A 19,282-nucleotide genomic window follows, 5' to 3' on the forward strand; every position below is an offset into this window, starting at 1 on the left:
ACAGCACCAGTCGATAAGGTGGTCAAGAAGGCATACAGTACGCTTGCCCTCATCAGTTGGGGTATTGAATATAAAAGTTGGCAAGTTATGGTACAGTTACATAAAACTTTAAGGCCGTATTTGGAATATTGCATGCTGTTCTGGTCATCACACTACCAGAAAGATGCAGATGCTTTGGACAGGGTACAGTGATAGTTTACCAGGAAGGTGTCTGATCTAGAGGGTTTTAGTAGTGAGGAAGGTCAGATAAACTGATTGCTTTCACTGGAAAGACAGAGGCTGAGGGTTGACCTGATAAGTCTACAAAATTTTGGAAGGTTTAGATAGGGTGGATAGTTAGAGGCTTTTTCCAGGGTGGGAATGTCAACTAAAAGAGGGCACAGGTTCACGGTGAGGAAAGTTCAGGGGAGCAGTGCACAGAAAATGTTTCAAACGGGGTGGTGGTTGCCTGGAATGTACTGCTAGTGGAGGTGATAGAAGAAGGGACTTTAGCAGCGTTTAAGGCCTATCTTGATAGACACCTGAATGGGAGGCAATCAGAGGGATAGAAATCACATACGATCAATAAGTAGCCAGACTAAATAAAGAGTAGGAATTGGCACAGGCTTGGCAGATCAAAGGGCCTGTTCCTATGTCATATCGTATTGAATGGTATTGATTGTACATAAGTTCTTGAAAATGTTCCGCACTAGAGGTTCACACGTGCATTTACAGATACATGGATCTTGAAAGGTCAGTGACTTGGGTAGCTTTTAGGCTGAACTCTGTGGTCTTCTAGGTCTGGTATTAAAATGAGAGGGCATTGATAGTCAATTTATCTCTGCATCCAGAGGCAACAGAAGTAGGCTGATTCTTCACTCTTGCCTGTTATTGCGGATACGTTAAACAGGTGACAAAGCTCAAACCTAGCAAGTTGAACGGCAAGAGAGAAACATGGTTTTGGTTTATCACTCTTTCTATTTTCTGTTGGATGAATTGCAGTTCCTTAAACACAGAGGCTTAGCTGGCTCATCACACAACCCCCTCTCCATCTGTCCAGTGGCAAAAATGCAGTCCGGGTGGGTGGATTCAGGTTCGGGTGTGTGTTGCTAGAAAAGCACAGCAGGTCATGCAGCATCCTAGGAGCAGGAGAATAGACGTTTCAGACATAAGCCCTTTATCAGGCATGAGGCTTGTGGTCTGGATTTGTAGTAGTTATCCTGTTCAGGTCCAAACTGTGTTGGTCTGAATGTGGTCAGGAGTTCATGTGGGATTAGACGGTTCTGTAGGCAGGCACTGGGAAGGGAGATGTGGCTGTGGTAGCAAGTCTACATGAGGTCGTGGCTAAAGAGCTTCAGGGCAGAGGAGATGACATGGGGGTGTCGTGAGAGAGACTCTTGCAGAGAGAGGAGGAGAACTTCTTCAAGGTAAACATCCTTCAAAGTGGCTTTGCAGCAAAGCTAATTTCAATAGGAGAAAGGACTGCAGATGCTGGAGATTAGAGTTGAGAGTGTGGTGCTGGAAAAGCACGGCAGGTCAGACAGCATCCGAGGAGTAGGAGAGTCGATGTTTCTGGCATAAGCCTCTCAACAGTAATGAGGCTTGTGGTTGTCTGGTTTACATGATTGGAATACTTTGCACATTCAATTTCTAACCAGAAACCTGTTGTTCAAATGGCTTTATCTAACGGATTGTTCCCACCCAGTTGACAAAATGGATGATCGTCACAGGGTTTTGTTAACAGTTACTTCCTAGTAGGTTTTGGCAGGGATGCATGAGACTATATAGAACTAGGAAGTAACTGATGGTTTTAGATTATCAAGAAATAATTAGGTGACTGAGTCTGTGCACATATAGGTAGGAAGCAGTGATGTTGGAGCTTGTGTGTGAACTCAAAATAAAACTGACTGGAAAAGTATATGATTGGTATTTTAACATTGATATTTTAACATTCATACAACTTCAAAGTAATTGCTCCTGTGGCAAGGCTTTTTTCAGACAGTTTGCCACCATTTCAAAGGCTCTGGATTATAGACAGTACAATGATAAGATAGTGCAGCCAAATTTGACTTCGATTCCAACATACTAAAATGTGACTTTAGTATCCTAAAAATCAAATTAGTAGTTTTCAGTCAGTGTCTTAAAAAAGTTTTGATAAAAAGCATATCACAATATCAGTAACATAATTTGATGTCCAGTAAAACTAATAAACCAGGATACTTCTGAATTATTCACATTACATTCAGATTTCTGCATGTAGTATGTGTAAATATTTACTAACCCTTTTGATCTGCAGAACCTAATTAGAGGAAATTGAATTTCATGTTATTTTCTCATCATTTCTAAATACATTTTCTACTGTTGAAAAAATTACTTGTTTTATTCATTACTGGTTAAAATGAAAGTTGAAGTTATCCTTGCACCCCAAAGGCATTTCTTTAAAACTTTCAATCTGCTCCCCATTACACAAATCCAGAATCATTGCTGTATGCCACATATTTTTTCATAGTCATACAGCACAGAAACCGACCCTTCAGTCCAATGAGTCCATGCTGAACATAATTCCAAACTAAACTCTTCCCACCTGCCTGCTACTGTTCCATATCTGTCCAAACATATCTTATACATATACTTATTCAAAATGTCTTTTAAACATTGTAATTATACCCACACCCACCACTTCCTCAGGAAGTTCATTCCATATGTAAACCACCCTCTGTTTTAAAAAAAAACTCCCCTCATGTCATCTTTAAATCTCTCTTCTCTCACCTTCAAAATCTAAAAAATGTTCCCTCTAGTCTTGAAATTCCCGTCCTTGGAAAAAGACAGCTACCATTAACTCTATTGATACGTCTCATTATTTTATAAACTTCTATTGGTTGTATCTTAACCTCCTATGCTCTAGTGAAAAAAGTCCCAGCCTATCCAGCCTTTCTTCCATACATGGCAACATCCTGGTAAATTTCTTCTGAACCCTCTCCAGCTGATAATATCCATCCTGTAACTGGGTGACAAGACTAGATGCCATATTCCAGAAGAGGCATCACCAATGCCCTGTTTAACCACAACATAATGTCCCAACTCCTGTACTGAAACAACTGAGCAATGAAGACAAGTGTACCAAATGTCTTTTTAACCATCCTGTCTATATGTAACACAAAGTTCAATGAACCCACCGGTCCCTCTGTTCTGCAGCACTCCACATGGCCCTAATATTAATTTTATAAGTCCTACCCTTGTTTGTTGTACCAAAATGCAGCTCACCACCACCAGCACCTTAAGGGCAACTAGGGACAGGCAATAAATGCTGGCGAGCCGGTGACACCTCCAGCCCACAAGTGAATTTTTTAACAAAATGCAATATCACTCATTTGTCCAGATTGAACTCCATCTGCCATTTTTCAGCCCATTGACCCATTAGGTCAAGGTCCTTTTGTAATCTTAAATCACCTTCACTTTCTACTATGCCACCAATTTGGGTGTCATCTGTAAACTTACTAATCATGCCTTCTGTATAATCAACCAAATCATTTATACAAATGGCAAATGAGTCCATGCTGAACATAATTCCAAACTATCCAAACATCCCTGTGAATGTTTTGTTTAATTTTACAGGAGCATTTTAACAACTTCTAAGGAATGGTTTGAGAGAGAAATTCAAATGTAGATCTAAGGAAAGAAAAATAGTCAAAGAACTGAATGAGAGTTGTAGAATATTTGACGCAAGATTCTTTTGGAGAGGCTTCAATAAACAATATGCAAGGTTTTTGTTACCACATAGAATACTGAGCAATTATTTTTCCCTTTTTGCTTTGTTTAATGATGGTCCAAGCAGATCTATATATCCCATGAGGTGGCAAGATATTCAATAATCATAGTACTCTCTGAAATGGTTTCCCTCTTACTATGCTACTGACATTAATTTTCACATTAATTTGGAGCTCTGTCAAACTGTGATGAAAAGGGAATGAAGCCTATTTTAGGTTTTCAATCACTTGGGTCCCTATCTGCAATTAACAAGCTAATGTCTAACACTAAAACTTCTCAGCAATTAAAGTAAAATTGGTGGCTTTGTTCTGCTATGTTGCAGTTATGAACCCAGTTTTGAACGATGCAGTAGTTTATTATTATTTATTGTGGTTCAAATGCAGTAACATTAAGCAATTCACTGTGTGTGATTGCAAATCTCATCCTGGATACCAACTGATCTCTCCACTCTGAATATAGGTGTTCACTTAACTGCAATAGTGATAATATGACACTTTTGAGGTTCAAGGAACATCAATAAAGCTTCAACAGCAAATTATTCATCACTCCACTTGTCCCTTGTTCGATCTTTTGTACACCTAATACTGTTGTAATGGAATATAACTATTTTACAACATTGTCCTGACAATTGCTGTTACTAATTTTACACATCTGTATCTTGAAATTAGTTTGTCAATTTATTTGAATATCTCAATTTTAACATTGATCGTAATCCAGAAATCTAATTTACTGTTAAAGTTGTTCATATATTTCCTTCCCTTATGGTGTCAGATGAGGTACTGGTGTTGCATTTAGAAAAGGACATTTAATTTCCTCTCATGGTTGGTCAAATGTACTAGGTGTGCCTTACTCTGGTGCAAACTAGAAACTGCAATTGACTCTGGATCAGTTGTTAATTTTAAAGCTACGACTGAGAGATTTTTGTTAGCTAAAACATGTGAATGGATATAAGGCAAAGGTGAACATACTGAGTTTGGTCACAGATCAGTACTGGTTGGAGGATGAAAAAGCAACCTCCTTTTTTCCTCTGTTCTGACTCTTTGCCAGCAGACTGATGCCACATTGGTTCCATTGTAATGATGGTAAAAACAAGGGCTGCAGATGCTGGAAACCAGATTCTAGATTAGAGTGGTGCTGGAAAAGCACAGCAGTTCAGGCAGCATCTGAGGAGCAGGAACATCGACGTTTCGGGCAACAGCCCTTCATCAGGAATAGAGGCAGAGTGCCTGCAGGGTGGAGAGACCCTGCAGGCACTCCTGCCTCTATTCCTGATGAAGGACTGTTGCCCGAAACGTCGATTTTCCTGCTCCTCGGATGCTGCCTGAACTGTTGTGCTTTTCCAGCACCACTCTAATCTAGAGTCCATTGTAATGATGGCTGAGCCTAATTTTCAGTGTTTCAGAGCTAGTCATTCTATCACAGGGAATGCACCCTACACAGGACAGAATTTCTGAACTGCTGTCAATCCAACTAATGGCAAATGCAATTCACTGAGTATCTTGTGATCATAAGTTGTTGATTGATCTGCTCATTAATAATGAGGAACATGTGTTGTTCAGCTGCTGTTTTCCAATAAATTTGGACCAATTTGGCTATGCCTGATTTCTCTCTTTCTGTTTCATGTAACATTCTGGGTCTTGGAGTTGTTCAACAACAAATTTTGGAAAGGTGCAGAAGCCACAGGGTAGTAGTCATGGGCGATTTCAACTTCCCAAATATTGATTGGAAGCTCTTTAGATAAAGTAGATTGGACAGGGCGGTGTTTGTGCAGCGTGTCCAGGAAGCTTTTCTAACTCAGTATGTAAATAGTCCGACCAGAGGGGAGACCATATTGGATTTGGTACTCTGTAATGAACCGGGACAAGTGATGGGCTTGTTAGTGGGTGAACATTTTGGTGATGGTGACCACAATTCTGTGACTTTCACCTTGGTTATGGAGAGAGATAGGTGCGTGCAACAGGGTAGGTTTTACAACTGGGGGAAGGGTAAATACAATGCTGTAAGACAGGATTTGAGGAGCATAAGTTGGGAGCATAGGCTGTCAGGGAACGATGTCGTGGAAATGTGGAACTTTTTCAAGGAACAGATACGACGTGTCCTTGATATGTATGTACCTGTCAGGCAGGAAAGAGATGGTCGTGTGAGGGAACCTTGGTTGATGAGGGAGGTTGAATGTCTTGTAAAGAGGAAGAAGGAGGCTTACATAAGGTTAAGGAAACAAGGTTCAGACACAGCTTTGGAGGGCTACAGGATAGCCAGAAAGGAGCTGAAGAAAGAGATTAGGAGAGCTAAGAGAGGGCATGAAAAATCTTTGACGGATAGGATCAATGATAACCCCAAGGCCTTTTATGCGTATGTGAGAAACATGAGAATGACGAGAATGAGGGTAGGTCCGATCAAGGACAGTAGTGGGAGACTGTGTATTGAGTCGGAAGAGATAGGAGACGTCTTTGAATGAGTACTTTTCTTCAGTATTTACAAATGAGAGGGACCGTATTGTTGAAGAGGAGAGTGTGAAACGGACTGGTAAGCTAGAGGAGATACTTGTTAGGAAGGAAGATGTGTTGGGCATTTTGAAAAACTTGAGGATAGACAAGTCCCCCGGGCCTGACGGGATATATCCTAGGATTATGTGGGAAGCAAGAGAGGAAATTGCAGAGCCGTTGGCAATGATCTTTTCGTCTTCACTGTCAATGGGGGTGGTGCCAGGGGACTGGAGAGTGGCAAATGTTGTGCCCCTGTTCAAAAAAGGAAATCGGGATAACCCCGGGAATTATAGGCCAGTTAGTCTTTCTTCGGTGGTAGGCACAGTAATGGAAAGGGTACTGAGGGATAGGATTTATGAGTATCTGGAAAGACACTGCTTGATTCGGGACAGCCAGCACGGATTTGTGAGGGGTAGGTTTTGCCTTACAAGTCTTATTGAATTCTTCGAGGAGGTGACCAAGCATGTGGATGAGGGTAGAGCAGTGGATGTAGTGTACATGGATTTTAGTAAGGCATTTGATAAGGTTCCCCATGGTAGGCTTATGCGGAAAGTCAGGAGGCATGGGATAGAGGGAAATTTGGTCAGTTGGATAGAAAACTGGCTAACCGGTCGAAGTCAGAGAGTGGTGGTAGAAGGTAAATATTCAGCCTGGAGCCCAGTTACAAGTGGAGTTCCGCAGGGATCAGTTCTGGGTCCTCTGCTGTTTGTAATTTTTATTAATGACTTGGAAGAGGGAGTCGAAGGGTGGGTCAGTAAATTTGCAGATGATATGAAGATTGGTGGAGTTGTGGATAGTGAGGAGGGCTGTTGGCTGCAAAGAGACTTAGATATGATGCAGAGCTGGGCTGAGGAGTGGCAGATGGAGTTCAACCCTGTCAAGTGTGAGGTTGTCCATTTTGGAAGGACAAATAAGAATGCAGAATACAGGGTTAATGGTAGGGTTCTTAGTAAGATGGAGGAGCAGAGGGATCTTGGGATCTATGTTCATAGATCTTTGAAAGTTGCCACTCAGGTGGATAGAGCTTGTAAGAAGGCCTATCGTGTATTTGCGTTCATTAGCAGAGGGATTGAATTCAAGAGTCGTGAAGTGATGTTGCAGCTGTACAGGACCTTGGTTAGGTCACATTTGGAGTACTGTGTGCAGTTCTGGTCGCCTCACTTTAGGAAAGATGTGGAAGCTTTGGAGAGGGTGCAGAGAAGATTTACCAGGATATTGCCTGGAATGGAGAACAGGTCGTACGAGGATAGGTTGAGAGTGCTAGGCCTTTTCTTATTGGAACGGTGAAGGATGAGGGGTGACTTGATAGAGGTTTATAAGATGATCAGAGGAATAGATAGAGTAGACAGTCAGAAACTTTTTTCCCCGGGTACAACAGTGTGTTACAAGGGGACATAAATTTAAGGTGAAGGGTGGAAAGTATAGGGGGGATGTCAGGGGTAGGTTCTTTACCCAGAGAGTGGTGGGGGCACAGAATGCGCTGCCTGTGGGAGTGGCAGAGTCGAATCATTGGTGACCTTTAAGCGGCAATTGGATAGGTACATGGATGGGTGCTTAAGCTCGGACAAATGTTCAGCACAACATTGTGGGCTGAAGGGCCTGTTCTGCGCTGTATTGTTCTATGTTCTATGTTCTATGTTCTATTAACATGTTCTCCTACTTTTATTATGCATTTTTCAATGTATTACTGTTAATTCCACTTAATGTTTCCTGCACTCCTTAAAATTCTTACCTCATTAAAATCAATTTCCTAGTTATATGTATTGTGTTTAAAAACGTTTCAGATTCTCAACAATTTTTTTTCTGGGTGTGTTTTCTACTTTGCATTACTTAATAGTGTAATAGTGATCTATGTAAAATATTAAGATGTGCAGATCTCCCTATTGGAATAGCAAGGGAACTCCATTAAGGATTTAAAAATAAAGTAGTAGCTTTTAATTGTTTTGATGGTATAACCATGCACAAACCAATGTAGCCTCTTCAGAACCAAAGGCAATCCTTGGAAGAAACTCCTTCAGCTGCACATATCTGGCCCTCAGACCAAACACAGCACCTGATATACAATCATGATGTTGCCACAGATCCTAATTTTTCAGCACTTCAGCTCATAACCCTTCATGCAATCAGTCTGCTGCTTATTTGTATCATTACTGTCTTTGCACTGTAGAATTTTAAAACCTCTTCCTACACTAACAATACCTTTCCCAGTTTTCTATGTTGACTGGTACCACAATTTCAATTATTGGTATTAATGGTTTTTGACGATATAATCTTTATTCCTGAAGAATTTTATGTAATTAATTAACCAAGGTGAACAGACTTGCACTGAGGGCGTGTTCTCTGGGTGGTATCTTTATATGGCAATCTCATTGTCTTCACCGGTTGGGGCTCTTCTGGAAGCTTCCATTGTTTTCTGTCTTCCACCTATACTGTCTTTGTCAGGCTGCATATCATTAAGTCACCTATTGATGTGTCACTGCTGTTGATGTGCTTATATATCATATAGATTGTTTTGTAATGTACTTCCAGAATGGAAGCAGTGCCAAAGGCATTTAGTGAAATCTCGCTCTGCTTTTGCCACCTTTTTGCCTTGGAGGTTATCATTTCCGATTTCGCATTTGACTGCTTCTTAATCCCTTTTCCTTCTTATTGCCTGAGTGATTTCATTTCTCTGCTGTGCACATTTTATCAGTTTTTTGGCTGCTCTCCTTCAGTCAGCTGCTGTTATTTGCAAGCTATGTATTACAGCTAGGATTATCTGTTACTCTACAAATTATTTTATGATTATTAGTAATTCTGCCAATTTGTCAAACTTATAATATTTTAATATCCTATATTTATTCATTTTCTATCTTACGTAAATGTTGCTTGCAAAGTATGTCAAGCTAAAGTTTCATTGCTGTATTACTTAAGTTTATTCATTATCATCTTCAGATTCTCTCGCTCATTAAAATTGTTAGTATTTCAATAATTATTCCCAAATAATATATAAAATCAATCATTTCTTCCCAGTTTTTAATTTCACATGTCAACCTACTGTTTGTTCTTTTTACTGTGAGACTACTGGGGAAAACAGGAGAGATGAAATTTGAAAATTATTATAATATATTTTGTATGTTTTAAGGTTTTGTTTACTTAATTGATGCATCCACTATTAAACTGCACAGGGAAATTTTTTTTTCGTGTAACAGCAAATCATGGACAGTTCACAAACTTCATATTTAGAATCTAAGTTTAACGAGTTGCTTCATTGCATTGTCGATAGTTCATTCGGAGTTTTTCTCCTTAAATACTCATAACAAAATGCCTTAGCAAAGAAGCATAGCTACATCTGAATTAGGGACAGGAGTAGACCATTTGGCCCCTTTAGCATGTCCTGTCATTTGATAAAATCATGGCTGATCTGATTGAGAGTTCTGTTTGCTGTCTCCACTTTAATCTTTGACTCCCTTATTGATCAAAAACCTATCTAGCCCAGCCTTAAAAACTGCATAGCCCAGTCTTAAATACACTTAACCCTGCCTCTGCTGCTGTCTGGTGCCTGGAATGCAATTGCTTATTCATCGGCCATACACCCAAACTTCTGACGTTTTCATTCAATAACTAATCATTCCTCAGCACAATTAAATCAAACCATTCAGTTTTATTTACTTCCAATCAAATGGTTCAAGGTAGCACAGGTGAAAACCGTGAAGAAAAAAACTAGCTCACGTTTATCTAGTGCTCTTCACACTAATAATGTACCAAAATAATTTACAGGCAATTCATACTTTATTTAATTCAAGAATATTCACTGTTGTAAGAAAAACAAGCCAAATTATGTACAGCCAGGACCTATGATTGTTTAGTATTGTTTAAAGATGCACATTTGACCAAGAAACTGTTGCCTATTGTGACTGAATAGAATTGTACTTAAAGAAAAGGTCTTGCCTTTTAAATCTCCTTTCAGGACTTTGGGACTTCCTTGTATCGTATCTGTGTAAAACTGTATAACCATAGCAACTTTTTTCTCCAGCTGATGGGGCAATCAGGCTTCAACTTAATGTCTCATCCTACTAATTCTGATGTAGCTATGCTCCTGTTCTAATGATTTGGACATGCCGATGTTGGACTGGGCTGTACAAAGTTAAAAGATTACACAAGACCAGATTATAGTCCAACAGGTTTAATTGGAAGCACTAGCTTTCAAAGCACTGCTCCTACATCAGATGGTTGTCCATAACCACCTGATGAAGGAGCAGCGCTCTGAAAGCTAGTGTTTCCAATTAAACCTGTTGGACTATAACCTGGTGTTGTGTGATTTTTAACTCCTGTTCTTAAGGCATTTTGATAATAGTTGTTCAGGAGTAAAACTCCCAGCTGAACTATCAACGTTGCAATGAATCAACTGGTTAAACTCTGATATCATTCAGGCTGAAGTTTGTAAACTATTCATGATCTGTCTGTTATGTGGAAAATTTAAAGATATCTTTCCCTTTACGGTTCAGTAGTGAATCAGTGTCATGTAAGGCAACAGAAGCTGAAAAACTTAAGTAAATATTGTGATGGATCATTTTCAAATTCTCATTTTCATTGCCACCTAAAATCAGTGCTTTTTTTTTGGAAGAATTAGTCTAGATTTCTGATCTGAAGTACAACCTTCTGACTCTGACATGCCAGTGCTTAGACACCATTACTCATGCACAGTATGCACTATATGACAGAGTGGAAACTGCTTCCTGTTCCATCACATCCTAACTTACAACCAAAAGAAATAAACAGAAGATGGGAAAAAAAGCCCATCAGGTTAGTAGTACCAGCTTTCTCACCAAAATCCTTGTCCTGCACAATGCTTATCTCTCTCAAAATAAAGTGGATATTCAACATCAGAATAAAAGAACAGCTTAAATGCAGAGAAAATCGAGTACAATATGAACTTTCAGATTTATTTTTCCCATACTTTTAGAGAGATGATGCAGATTCCTCTTTGGTCCTGTTTGATATTGAGGCAGAATGTCGCACTTAAACTTAGAAAACCAAAGCAATTTTAGATATTTTGCTCAAGTTTCTGCTTGAATTCTTTTGCATATTGCAAACAAAGTCTTCCAATTCTAATTACAAAGTGCTTACTGTTTTTCAAATTTGCATTTAAAAAAATTCATACGTTTGGTGTGTGGTTTTATTAAAACAACTGGAATTAGGTTTATCATAAAGAATGATACCTATATTTAACCTGTCACCAACTGTGAGTGCACACATTTCAAATTAGTGATTCTGAAATGCTATACAGGTTCATTTAACAAAACTCAATGGTGTGCAATTGTCTGTTTCATAGTAAACTCAGTTTTTATTAATTTTTTAAATATTGTCCGTGAATGTCTTTATATTTAAGAAATTTAAGAGATGACTCAAAGACGCAATTGAGAGAGGTTTACTATGGTGATGGATTTGTTCTGGGGACATGGCTAGTATTGTGGGCAATCTGAGTTTTAGAACCAGAAGATCAGATTGTTTTGGATGCAATTTGCAGTGTGGAATGCTTTTTTTTAAAAAAAAGTTGCTACTGTGAGGAAGATTTTGCTGGAAAAACTAGCACAGGCAAATGGAAACTAAGCTGAGTATCCATTCATATGTTATTAGGTTGTTTGACAGGTTTGACTGTAATAATTCTGAAATACACTGCTGCTAATACCTTTTTCTTTTGCAAATGGTAAGTTTAGTTAGGGTTACTAAATTAACGAGATCAAGAAAAGAAATTTGCAATTTTAAATCATTTGTCGACCAAAAGTAAGATTATTTATTCCGAAGTTTGTTGTATTTTGCCAGTCGGCATCTCTAGTTACAAGGAAAGGAGCAGTGATCCTCCTGATCTGTTCTCCCAGAGTGACTCCTGTCCCATTTTTTTTGTTGGGGAAAGAAGAGTCTGTTTTAGTTTCTGTGCAGCATGATCTGCATGTATTAGGGTGAAGAACTCTAATGGCAGCTATCAGCACAATTAGTGGCAAAGTGTATAAGACATTTCACAGGATGTTTGTTCTTATTCTATTGTATAAAGTTATACCCCTTGAATTATTTTCCCTGTGTTAGGCAAACAGTGTATAATTACCCATAATGAAAATATGGGGCAAAATCTTAGAGGGTTTTTGATAATGTGGGTGATACCGAGATCTGTGGCAGCATTAGATGAAAAGTCTAATGTGGTCCATGTTCATGTTGGGAGCATTTGCTGTCACTCGGCAGTGGCAAGTTACCAAATAAGGGGGAATGTTCTTTATTAACTGTCTGTCTGTTGCTGATCTGACCTGTCTGGTTAAGAGCCCTCTTGGCACATCTCTGATCCACTCACAGCAGCATAGGCTGAACCAGCAACAAGAACCCCAAAAAACCATAAGATTTACCCATTATTTCAAATAGCTTTGGCTAAGTGCAAATACACTGAGTAAGTAAGCTGAGACTGCAATGCAACCTGCAGTTGGGGTGTTAAATAAAAGGCCTGTGTGTGTATAGAAAATTCTAAATCACACAACACCAGGTTATAGTCCAACAGGTTTAATTGGAAGCACATTAGCTTTCGGAGCATCGCTCCTTCATCAGGTGGTAGTGGGTGTGCTTCCAATTAAACCCGTTGTACTATAACCTGTGTGATTTCTAACTTTGTACACCTTAGTCCAACACCGGCATCTCCAAATTAGGAAATTCTATGTATTATCCTTACATAGAGCAGGATTAGACTCAGAATCTTGACTATCATTCATTCTTTCTGCTAACCATACCAAAAACTGACTTTTCAATACTTTCACTGCTTTGCTGTTGATGAGACCTTGCAATGGAACAGTTTCACAGCATAAAGCAGTGACAATCTGTTGGCTTTAAAACGTCTTGGCAGATGTTGAGATTGTGCAAATGCAAGGTTTTGTAAATTTTAGTTAACTTGTTTGTCAGGTGCATGTATGTGTGGCTAGCCATCTGTCTGTAAAATAGCTAATAACTATTTCTGTATTATGAATGCGAAGCCAAACCTTCCATGTAATCAGACACGCAATCTGACACACATTTTGCATGATTTATGTATACTTTTAACCATCCCACCCAGATATGTTGTGATGATTGTCTGGGGCATTTGGGACTTAAACCTGGACCTCTGAACTGGAGGTAGGGACACTGATACTGAACTATAAGTTCTTTGTGGGATTGTTCTCTGAAGACGAGGTAGTGCTGTTGGTGTTATATTTTCTTCTGCCCTCTAGTGGCTATTTCAGATGAACGTGTGCACAAGTTTAACGTTTTATTTATTTTCAGTGGATAAATGGAACAAATTGTGTTTGTGTAGTAGCTTACGGATGATGTAATATATGATGTTTGAGAAAAAAATTGGCACTGAACCACAGGAGGAGTCGTAAGGATGGGTGGCAAAAACTCTCAGGATAGCACAAAAAGTGTCACTTCAAAAAATTGCACCATATTCATTATCAAAAATCACTGGTACACATGACTATGCCTCTAGTGTTTGATATGGTTGCAGTCTCCCAAATGTTCTTTCATCGTCATTCACTGCTGATTTTAGCAAAGCAAAAGTGATCCTGTTCTCAGTGAGATTGCCTTTTAATCCTGTCTTATCCCTTTGTCAGTAAATAAAGCATTGCATCCACAGTTCCAAAATCTTTGGTTGTTGAGAGTAATTTTTGTTAACTCAGTATCACCGTATACAAAAAAAACAGAAAAGCAAAAACCATTTATAAATTTGATGAGAATCCTCAAAGATTAACCCCAGTACCCAGTATGTTTTTGTCCCAGGCAGGATATTTGAATTCTCCATTCCGGGAGGGCAGGTATGACCATTACTTGAAGCAGAAACATTACAACTTAAATTTTGGAACAAGACTACAGTGAAGATGATTTGCAATGTATTGAATATCATAATTAAGTAGTTTACTTATTGTGGGGGCATACACTGGATACACTCAGCTCCCAACCCATCAATCTATGTTTTGCCTACACCGAGATTGGAAACTATATCTGGATTGGTGTGATACTGGAAGCTTCAATTAGATTGTGACGGAAGTCATATTTTTGAATGATGCGCTGATAGCCATTTACTGACGAGCATATAGAGAGAGAGTAGTTTTTTATTTGTCACTTCTATCATAGACAACTGATACAATAAAAATGTGACCGTGTTCCTCCAGTACCGGGGGTGCTACATGGATAACACAAACTACACAATCGTACAGGGCATAAAGTGCATAAGAAGTGCAAAACACTCCCATTACAGTGTAACACTGTAACACATTACAGTGTGACATGCAGCACCTTCTTTGAGCAATTTCAGTTAAATAATGCATTCAGTATTTGCGTACTGAAGTTTCTATTGCATTTTCATTGTTACCAACATGATCTCCCTGTTATGCATTTACAAGCTGCAATGAGGCGACTGTACAAGAACAAAATAACATGAATGTAAATTAAAGTTATTCCATACAATGTAATTTTGTTTCAGACTTTAAAGTGGATGATAAAGGATAATCATTAAAACAAAGTACAATAAATTCTATATCTTTAATCTCTTACAGTGGAAAATATGTCTCACTGCGAATTTGCCTATTTGCGTGACCTACTGATAAGGTGAGTTGGGAAGGGATCTTCTGTATGGAAATTTATCTTCCTTTTGTAAGTGTTGCTGGTGTGATATATCATTTTTTTAAAAAAAAGCAGATCCGGGTCATACAGTAATTTGCCTCATTTCTTAAGTGTCAATGTACACTTATCCATGAATTTCACAATGAAGTGGAACATCTAAATTGAAATAATAAGCGTAATTTTGCTGACTCTGAGCATCTGACCTTGTCTATTCTCATTAGTTTGTTACCCCTGCTCCCATCAGTTCAAGAAACTGTCAATTCATAACGTTGCTGAAAGTGGGAACTGAAAATGGCATCATGAGAGGAGTGGGGCATTTGGGACAGAAGTGTTGAAGACAGCTGCCAGGATATGTCCTTAACAATAACATTTAACAATTGGCAAATAAACAATGGAATGACTGTAGCAGAGTGAATTAAAGGGAGTGAATTAAATCTCAAATCAAGTGCAAAGATAAATAAGGGTTGAGAGCAAAATAAGAGGAAAGGAAAAAGAAGAAAAAAATTGACATTTTTAAATTCCTCTTGAAAGTAGCAGGAATGAACATCAACACTTGTAAAAGCTAGTTTTTAATGAGAATGAGGTTGAAAGTTCAATTAAGGTGCTACTAAGTTTTGGCCATAAATAGCTCATGATTTTTGCTTTGTGCAAACTCACCATTCAGGTTACTGATGATCAGAGAGGAAAGTGCTATTTTCACAAAGTGGTGAAACAAATTGCTTGGGAGAAAATTATTCTTTGGATAATTCAAATTTAGCTGCATTCTGCCCTTTGCCTCAAATTGTTGTGCGACTTCCACGTAAATAACAGAGTGTGCCATTAGCATCACCATTATTTGCCAGAAAGATTCTGGCCTAATGTGGAGCTGTGATGACGAATGAATTGAACAATTTGAATTGGTTCAGTATATTACATTTTATTTTCTCATTGTACTAAATATCCCTCAGGACTCACATGCAGAATCTCAAAGATGTGACCAGCTCCATTCACTATGAAGCATACAGAGTTCAACGGCTGAGTGAGGGAAATGAGTTTTCCAATGGAATAGCAGAAAAGGATATGAACAGCAACATGTAAACTGTATATGGCTTTTCCTTCAAGCTGCTGAACTTATCTGACCAGCTAATAATTTAGATTAAAAGTATGTGGTAGTGTATCAGCACTGCTTGTCTTAAGATAATTTATTCCACACTATGCTATTCTGTTCACAAACAAATGACTATTACACATCACAAAACTAAGTGGTGCACCCTTGCCATATTTTTGTATTGTCTTGCTTTTATTGATTATCTTTCAGACTTGCATGACACCAAAGGGGTTAAGAAATATTTTGCAGAAAACCACGGAATTGATTTTTGTGGATGAGGTTTTTTCGTGATTAAAAATAAACTGTTCAGGGAGAAGCTTAAAACAAAATTATGTTAATTTGTGAACAGAATGTTTTGGTGGATTAAAAATTGCTTTCAATACTATGGTAGTGCTAAATCTAATATGTGTTCTCCAGGACAAAAAGAACAGAATGTAATTGGCTCAATTATTACTATATTTATTTCCAATATATTACTAGCATGTTTCAGTATATCAAAACACAGCCAACTGAGGTATTCAAGATAATCTCAAAGGTCTCTTTGTTCTTTGGTGGCTTTAATTAGAGAGGTGAAAGATAACACATTTATATTTTGTGAAAAAGTTGGTAGTGTGGGTGTTTTAAAAAACAACAAACTCTTTAATGGTGTAAACAATGTTTAAGAGTGAGTCAAAGACTGCTTCTTTGCCAAAATATGTATTGCTTAATGAAAAGCTAGTTTTTGTGAAGCAAAGTGAAAAAGGAATGTCATGTTAGTCACTCAGTATTTTGAAAATGTAATTATATTGAAAATTGAAGCTTATCTTTTGTCTTTCCTTGTATGACCTTTTATGTCCATTTTTTGGGGGTTTACATTCATTGTCAAATTAGACTTTTTATATAAAATAAAAATGTTTGATATATATTTCCTAAAATAAACATCGCAAATTTAATGTTTTAACTGCCTTTTATTATTTGATTGCCTTTGTCATTTATGTGTTGACATTTTAATGTAGCTGAATTCGGGGGGGGTGGGGGAGAAATGTTAAATTATTTCGGGTGGGTTAAGACACTTTGTTTTTGAAGTTCAGAGTTTATTTATTGTTTGTTGTCTTACCCTGGTTGTCCTGAGAAGATAGGAATAGACTGCTGTTGTCAACCATTATAATCTATATGGGTTCAAGATAACCCAAGTGATTTCAGACAAGCTAATGATCAAGTCCCTCCAGTAAAGGATCAGCAATCAACAATCTAATTCTACTTAGTCACTTTGAAAGTGGTATCTTCATGATCCAGGTGTCCAGACAAGAATAGGTTGATACTTTGTTTTATAATGCCTCTGTTAAGTACCGTGCGGTGTTATCTCACATTAAAGTTGCTACAAGTTGCTTTTCTTAAACAATGAATAAAGCAGGATTGAGGAGTATTAGAGCAGTGGTGTATCACATCAAACTAGATTACTAATGGTGAGTAAGCTTTTTTTTTAGTAGCAGTGCTCAACAGGCTACAACAAAATCTGTTTCTAATGGATTTCATTCAAACTTTAAAAGTCGTACTTCTAGTGCTATGAGCTAGTGAGGTCAGGAATTGGAGGATAGAGCAGATGAATGCATGGCTGACGAGCTGGTGTATAGGAGAACGATTCAAATTTTTGGATCATTGGAATCTCTTTTAGGGTAGAAGTGACCTGTACAAGAAGGATGGATTGCACCTAAATTGGAAGGGGACTAATATACTGGCAGGGAAATTTGCTAGAACTGCTTGGGAGGATTTAAACTAGTAAGGTGGGGGGTGTGGGACCCAGGGAGATAGTGAGGAAAGAGATCAATCTGAGGCTGGTACACTTGAACAGAAGTGCGTCAAACAGTCAGGGCAAGCAGGGGCAAGGTAGGTCTAATAAATTAAACTGCATTTATTTCAATGCAAGGGGCCTAACAGGGAAGGCAGATGAACTCAGGGCATGGTTAGGAACATGAGACTGGGATATCATAGCAATTACAGAAACATGGCTCAGGGATGGGCAGGACTTAAAGCTTAATGTTCCAGGATACAAATGTTACAGGAAGGATAGGCAGGGAGGCAAGAAAGGAGGGGGGGTGGCATTTTTGCTAAGGGATAGCATTACAGCTGTGCTGAGGGAGGATATTCCCGGAAATACATCCAGGGAAGTTATTTGGATGGGACTGAGAAATAACGAAGGGATGATCACCTGATTGGCATTGTATTATAGACCCCCTAAGAGTCAGAGGGAAATTGAGAAACAAACTTGTAAGGAGATCTCAGCTATCTGTAAGAATAATAGGGTAGTTATGGTAGGGGATTTTAACTTTCCAAACATCGACTGGGATTGCCATAGTGTTAAAGGTTAGATGGAGAGGAATTTCCTAAGTGTGTACAAGACAATTTTCTCATTCAGTATGTGGATGTACCTACGAGGGAAGGTGCAAAACTTGACCTACTCTTGGGAAATAAGGCAGGGCAGGTGACTGAGGTGTCAGTGGGGCCAGCGACCATAATTCTGTTCGTTTTAAAATCGTGATGGAAAAGGATAGACCAGATCTAAAAATTGAAGTTCTAAATTGGAGAAAGGCCAATTTTGATGGTATTAGGCAAGAACTTTCAAAAGCTGATTGGAGGCAGATGTTCGCAGGTAAAGGGACAGCTGGAAATGGGAAACCTTAAGAAATGAGATAATGAAAATCTAGAAAAAGTATATTCCTGTCAGGGTGAAAGGAAAGGCTGGTAGGTATAGGGAATGCTGGATGACTAAAGAAATTGAGGGTTTGGTTAAGAAAACGAAGCATATGTAAGGTATAGACAGGATTGATCGAGTGAATCCTTAGAGTATAAAGGCAATAGGAGTATACTTAAGAGGGAAATCAGGAGGGCAAAAAGGGGACACGAGATAGCGCTGGCAAATAGAATTAAGGAGAATCCAAAGGGTTTTTACAAATACATTAAGGACAAAAGGGTAACTAGGGGGAGAATAGGGCCCCTCAAAGTTCAGCAAGGTGGCCTTTCTGTGGAGCCACAGAAAATGGGGAAGAATCTAAATGAATATTTTGCATCAATATTTACTGTGGAAAAGGATATGGAAGATGTAGACAGTAGGGAAATAGATGGTGACATCTTGCAAAATGTCCAGATTACAGAAGTAGTAGTGCTGGATGTCTTGAAATGGTTAAAGGTGGATAAATCCACAGGACCTGATCAGATGTGCCCTAGAACTCTGTGGGAAGCTAGGGAAATGATTGCTGGGCCTCTTGCTGAGGTATTTGTATCATCGATAGTCACAGGTGAGGTGCTGGAAGGCTGGAGGTTGGCAAACGTGATGGCACTGTTTAAGAAGGGTGATAAAGACAAGCCA

At 38.7% G+C, this 19,282-nt stretch overlaps 1 protein-coding gene across 5 annotated transcripts in view; it reads left to right on the plus strand.

The window, feature by feature from the left end:
* Positions 1-16,876, plus strand: part of LOC140463954 (septin-9-like) — a 299,673-nt gene extending 282,797 nt beyond the window's left edge. For all 5 annotated transcript variants that reach the window (XM_072558447.1, XM_072558449.1, XM_072558450.1 and 2 more), the window contains 2 exons: positions 14,783-14,834; positions 15,797-16,876. In XM_072558447.1, coding sequence (XP_072414548.1) covers positions 14,783-14,834; positions 15,797-15,926 — 182 coding nt within the window. In that variant the 3' untranslated portion in view covers positions 15,927-16,876. The remainder of the gene's footprint in view (positions 1-14,782; positions 14,835-15,796) is intronic.
* The last annotated feature ends 2,406 nt before the right edge of the window (positions 16,877-19,282 follow it).

This window comes from Chiloscyllium punctatum, chromosome 39 (genome assembly GCF_047496795.1).
Source record: "Chiloscyllium punctatum isolate Juve2018m chromosome 39, sChiPun1.3, whole genome shotgun sequence".
Taxonomy (NCBI): domain Eukaryota; kingdom Metazoa; phylum Chordata; class Chondrichthyes; order Orectolobiformes; family Hemiscylliidae; genus Chiloscyllium; species Chiloscyllium punctatum.